This window comes from Temnothorax curvispinosus, unplaced genomic scaffold (assembly GCF_003070985.1).
Source record: "Temnothorax curvispinosus isolate PA1 unplaced genomic scaffold, ASM307098v1 QBEX01002448.1, whole genome shotgun sequence".
Classification (NCBI taxonomy): domain Eukaryota; kingdom Metazoa; phylum Arthropoda; class Insecta; order Hymenoptera; family Formicidae; genus Temnothorax; species Temnothorax curvispinosus.
Genome location: NW_020212228.1, coordinates 1 through 4,781, shown reverse-complemented (window position 1 = coordinate 4,781; position 4,781 = coordinate 1). Strand labels below are relative to the sequence as shown.

General features: G+C 34.0%; 1 protein-coding gene across 1 annotated transcript; it reads right to left on the bottom strand.

Annotated features, from left to right (window-relative positions):
- Positions 1-2,429: 2,429 nt before the first annotated feature.
- LOC112451650 (gustatory receptor for sugar taste 43a-like) lies at positions 2,430-4,768 on the bottom strand. Its single transcript, XM_025011410.1, has 6 exons — positions 4,564-4,768; positions 4,085-4,447; positions 3,564-3,816; positions 3,280-3,348; positions 3,099-3,185; positions 2,430-2,914 (listed from the first exon to the last, which is right to left on the bottom strand). The coding sequence occupies exons 1-6, from the start codon at positions 4,629-4,631 to the stop codon at positions 2,822-2,824; spliced, it is 933 nt and encodes a 310-aa protein (XP_024867178.1). The 5' UTR covers positions 4,632-4,768; the 3' UTR covers positions 2,430-2,821.
- Between the last annotated feature and the right edge of the window lie 13 nt (positions 4,769-4,781).

Here is a 4,781-nt window from a genome sequence, read left to right as displayed (position 1 = left end):
GTCACGAAATATATTCTGTCATAATTCACCGTCAATCCAAGCTGTCGCAATGTTTCATCGATCTCAAAGATCTTTTTGTAACAAACTTTGAATTTCTACAAATGTCAATTTATAATAAGACAATATTATAATTTATATACCGACGCATAGTTTTATTCTAAAATTGTCTTGTATAGTTTGTGTACCGCAAACGCGGTATAATAAACTTACAAAATCTCGTACATTATTTTATTCGCTCACCTTTGTATGCCACCAGCCTAGCAACATCTTGATTATCACAGATACAATAACGATGTACGTCATTAATTGGTACACGACATATTCCAGTTTCATCAGTCTAATGTTCGCATAATATTCTTTTTCCACGCGCAAGTGGCCACCACAATATATGCCGTAAATAAGCAAGAGATAAATCAGGCTGAGTACAGGTCTTGGATGACTACGAGGATATTCAAAAACACGAAGTCCCAATACATAGTTGAGAGTTGTCATCGGCGCTATCGCCTCGATAAAATATTTTGGACGTGCAAATTGTAGCTTCATCTCGTCAGATCTCTCTCTATCGACCGATATTCCTTGATTGTCATTTACTCCAATAAAGTATCTTTGTTTTTAGTTTTCAGCTGATCAAAGATGATATTCAAAATCAGGTCGATGTAATATTTAAAAGTGAAGTAGTCGTATCTTCCTCGCAGTTTCTTGCCGATTTCTTGACGGTGCCGAATATTTTACAGACATTCAACCGATAAGTTGCTTATTCGTTTCCATGCATGTTTCATGCGTTAATTCCAGCATTAATCACACTTGTCTCTCGTCTTTCTCGATACATGCACTAGATTAACGTGTAAATATCACGCAACGTGCTATATTTCGTGAGAATGGTTGATGACTATGTCAGGACATTGACGCGATTCACTGTCTTTTCTCGCTGTACTCCTGCTTTCGTTTTCGTGTAGTTCACAAGCCGATGATCCACCTTCGTCGATGAACAAAGGAGCATACTTGAGCTCATAAGCGATTATTATAAAGAACGCGGGTGTGTTAGATGAACGTGCGCAAACGAGCCCTGCGGTGGCCTTTGAAGCGATCATATATGTATAAACTATATCTATAAACAGAATCAACATAGCCCGGGAAGCAATGAGTAATTTCAGTAATTTGTTGCACAAGGGTGCGCGCAGGTATCGCTTTTTATTACCTTAATGCGCGAGTAGCGTTATAAGATATCATTCGAGATCCCACGACAATTAATACACACTTTATGTGTTGGAGAAAGATAATTGCTGGCGGGAAGATCGCGCATAATCTCGTTGCTGAATATGCAGATGCTGCACGAGGGGTACAGATAAAGATTATGAACCAATAAACTACATAGTAATGTATTTGTTATATATAACAATCCAAAACAAATCCGAAAACATACCAAAGAAACGTACGGCTAGAATGTGTAATTTTTGTATGCAAAACATTGCAACTTTTATGTAAAAACTTTTATGCTCCCCAGAGGAGAATTTCTTACGTTATTTTGAGCTATTTCCGGAAAATAATTGAGTAATACAAAGGCGGACTTTGAAGGAAAATCGAAAGATTGCGATAAATTAAAAACAAGCGTGAGGATTGCTCGTAATTTATTTCTTGTCGAATATGCAATACAGTCACGACTCATAATCGATTATTAATTATACGTCACGCTTATTAAACATCGCAGAGAGTGTCAATGCCGTCCGGGGTGCGCGTATATTAAGCGTTAAATTTCTCTGCAATATTTAAGAAACGTTTTGTTAATAATAACGGCTTAACTATCTTACTTTGTGGAGGAACAAAGAAATCGCGTCTCGTGAAATCTGTTTACGAACACGCGCGCGACGAATTAACGTTTTTAATTATACACATCGCACAGAATATTTTGTAGGAATTGTTATAAAATCATTGAGAAAAGGACCGAATTTTTATTCATTACGGCCGATATATTTATTTATAAAACTGATAATTATAAAAGAGGCATTAATAGAATTAATAAATCACCTGACTATATTCGCTTCATCGATCGCTTCTTAATTGGCTTGTCCGCGAAACAAACACACACGAAAAATAAACTCTTTCCGAGTGATCATTTACTTATATTATCACTGGAATTTGTTCTTTTTATACTGCTTATCTCTTTACATATTTGATGAAAGATAATCTTGCGTGAGAGCGTTGTCTGTAAAATTCTGACCTTTGCCAAAATAAAGGAATCTAAACGGCTTAGCTAATTAATTTAAGCTAATTAATTCTGATCTTCAAAAAATAAATTAAAAAATTCTGTCAAAGTGTCACAATTGTGTCACTTTTTGTTAATCTTAATTGTTAAAAAATAATTAAAAATATAATAAAGATGGAATAATGAACCTAAAATTTAAAAATTATTTTAAAGATTAGGTATTCAATTTTACGAAAATAAGTTTCTTCCGTTTTAATTCATCTGTGTTTTTCCATGACGGAAAAGCCAGTTTAGTTCGCAAGGACAATCAATTTCACGATCTTCGAGCGATCAAATCACATAACCGCATTTGCAGAGAACCGGGAAACAAGAGGCGCAAGGCGACGATCCGTGAAGTCTTCATCGGCAATTCCATTCTTTTTCACTTAAGCTCGTATGCCGTATAATCGACAACGATCGGATACGCGGCCGAACGACGACTGTCGAGAGTAGTGGGAGAATTTGAAGGTACGCAGTTTTTATTTTTACGACACTTTGCGACATTTGTTTGATATACATTATTAATTCTCTCATAACTTAAATAATTCAATAAGATAATTATTTAATATCTACAATTGTTTAAAAATGTGAATATTGTATAGCATTGTTCGATTCCAGCGTATCGCTTAATTGTAGCATGATAACCAAGTAAGTCGTTACCTGTTTTAAAATCTATAAACAAGAAAAGTATATATATGATTATAACATAATCAGGATAAAATTATTAAAAAAATAATTAATATAAAAAAATGTGAAAAGAACATTATTGAATCTTTTTAATCACACAAATTTTATTTTAAAATCATTGATATAACGGCAACCACTCATGTATGATATATAACAATTTGATACAAACCGTGGTTAAGACACGATTGTCCAGCGTAAGACCGAACGCGGAGAATATCACCGGACTTTGCAAAATTTGAATACCAAACTGTTGAATCTGAAATAATTGCGCGCAATAATTATAATACATTAAGTATAATACATTAACGTAATAACAATACATTATGTTTAATGTATTGTAACAAACAAACCTCCTCCTGCATGTCAGTATCTGCGTCACAACCATAAATTGCGTGAATAATTTCGATGGTTTTGTTTCCCTACAAGTAAATGTTAATCCTATCAAAATCTTTAATTCCATCGTCTAATGTCCATTTTTACTAATCCCGATTAACTTTGATCTCTGTAACTTACTTTTTATTCTTATTTAGTTTTAGGAATTAAAAAAAGATAAAAAGTAAATTAAACCGAGATCAAAGTTAATCCGCATTGGTAGAAATGGACGATAAATTAGACGATGATGGAGATAAATTACCTCATCAGCCGCATACTTGCAAACGCGACTCAGAGCAACGGCTTTCACAGTGTGAAGAAAACACAATATCAACATCACAGATGTTTGCCCTGCTAAACCTTTGACTATGTGTTGGTTCATAATGTACCGAATGTACAAATTATAAAGAGCTCCAGTGAGAAACATGACAATCACTCCCATCTCCAAAGCTGTCTGTACTCCGAGAATGGTGCATACTATTTTCGATACTTTACACAACTCCAGGTGCACCTGTCTTAAAAACACTTAAAGATAAATATTTGTATTCAAAGAAAAAGCTCTCTTTTATTTTTGAAAACATTTTTAAAGATCCAACTCAAATATTTTAAGCATATTGCAAGAAATAATAAATTTTAAATATTGGATAACAACAAAATTGATAAACTTTGAATGCAATTTTTACTTGAAAATAATGCTAACTGAATGTAATCTATATGCTTCAAATATATTTTTTGTAGAGTTTATTTCGTGAAAATGTATACTTCATAATTCTCTGTACTCACCTGATTATTTGTAACATATGTCTACGTTTCTGACATGTTGTCATCGGATTTGGATTGTGTCGTTGAGATTGATTCCGGAGTACATTTTGAAATTGTTGGTCGAGCTGAGATGGAACGTGAGATTCAATCTGAAATACGGCCGAATCTTGCTTCTTTGACATAAAAACATTTAATCGAGATTGCACCCGCCGACGCCATCGAAGTAACGTCTTCGTGGAGAGAATTTGCTTCTGTTGCTCGGTATCCATAATTTCAGCAAAATCTTTTATTTCGAAAATACCCAGTTTTATCTCTTCCACTGATAAGTTTGTTAAGCTTTCGCACAAGAGTTTGTTGATCAATCCGAATTTCATTTGTAAGCATCTGCATTATTGTGTGACAGCATGTTAGATATTATAATATGTATTTCAAAAATCTAATATCTAATATAAACCTAGTATAGTTTCTGAATTATTTAGAAAATCAATTTTGCGACATACCTCGCAAATATGTAGAATTCGAAGATATTAATAGAATTGACAGTGAACGAATACAAATATACCGCCATAAGATAAAGTGAGGTAAATAAGTCCGTGCGTTTCTGCAAGTGGAGGAAAACCAAGGTACACGCAATGCTGGCGAATATAATCCAAGCGGTTATGACTCCGATTGTCACGAAATATATTCTGTCATAATTCACCGTCAATCCAAGCTGTCG

Excerpts from the sequence above, each read along its gene's own strand:
- LOC112451650 (XM_025011410.1), bottom strand. The coding sequence starts at position 4,631 with ATGGCGGTATATTTGTATTCGTTCACTGTCAATTCTATTAATATCTTC. Across the intron at positions 3,349-3,563 it reads GCAAGTATGCGGCTGATGAG|GGAAACAAAACCATCGAAAT; the intron begins GTAATTTATCTC and ends ATTTACTTGTAG. Across the intron at positions 3,186-3,279 it reads ATACTGACATGCAGGAGGAG|ATTCAACAGTTTGGTATTCA; the intron begins GTTTGTTTGTTA and ends CAATTATTTCAG.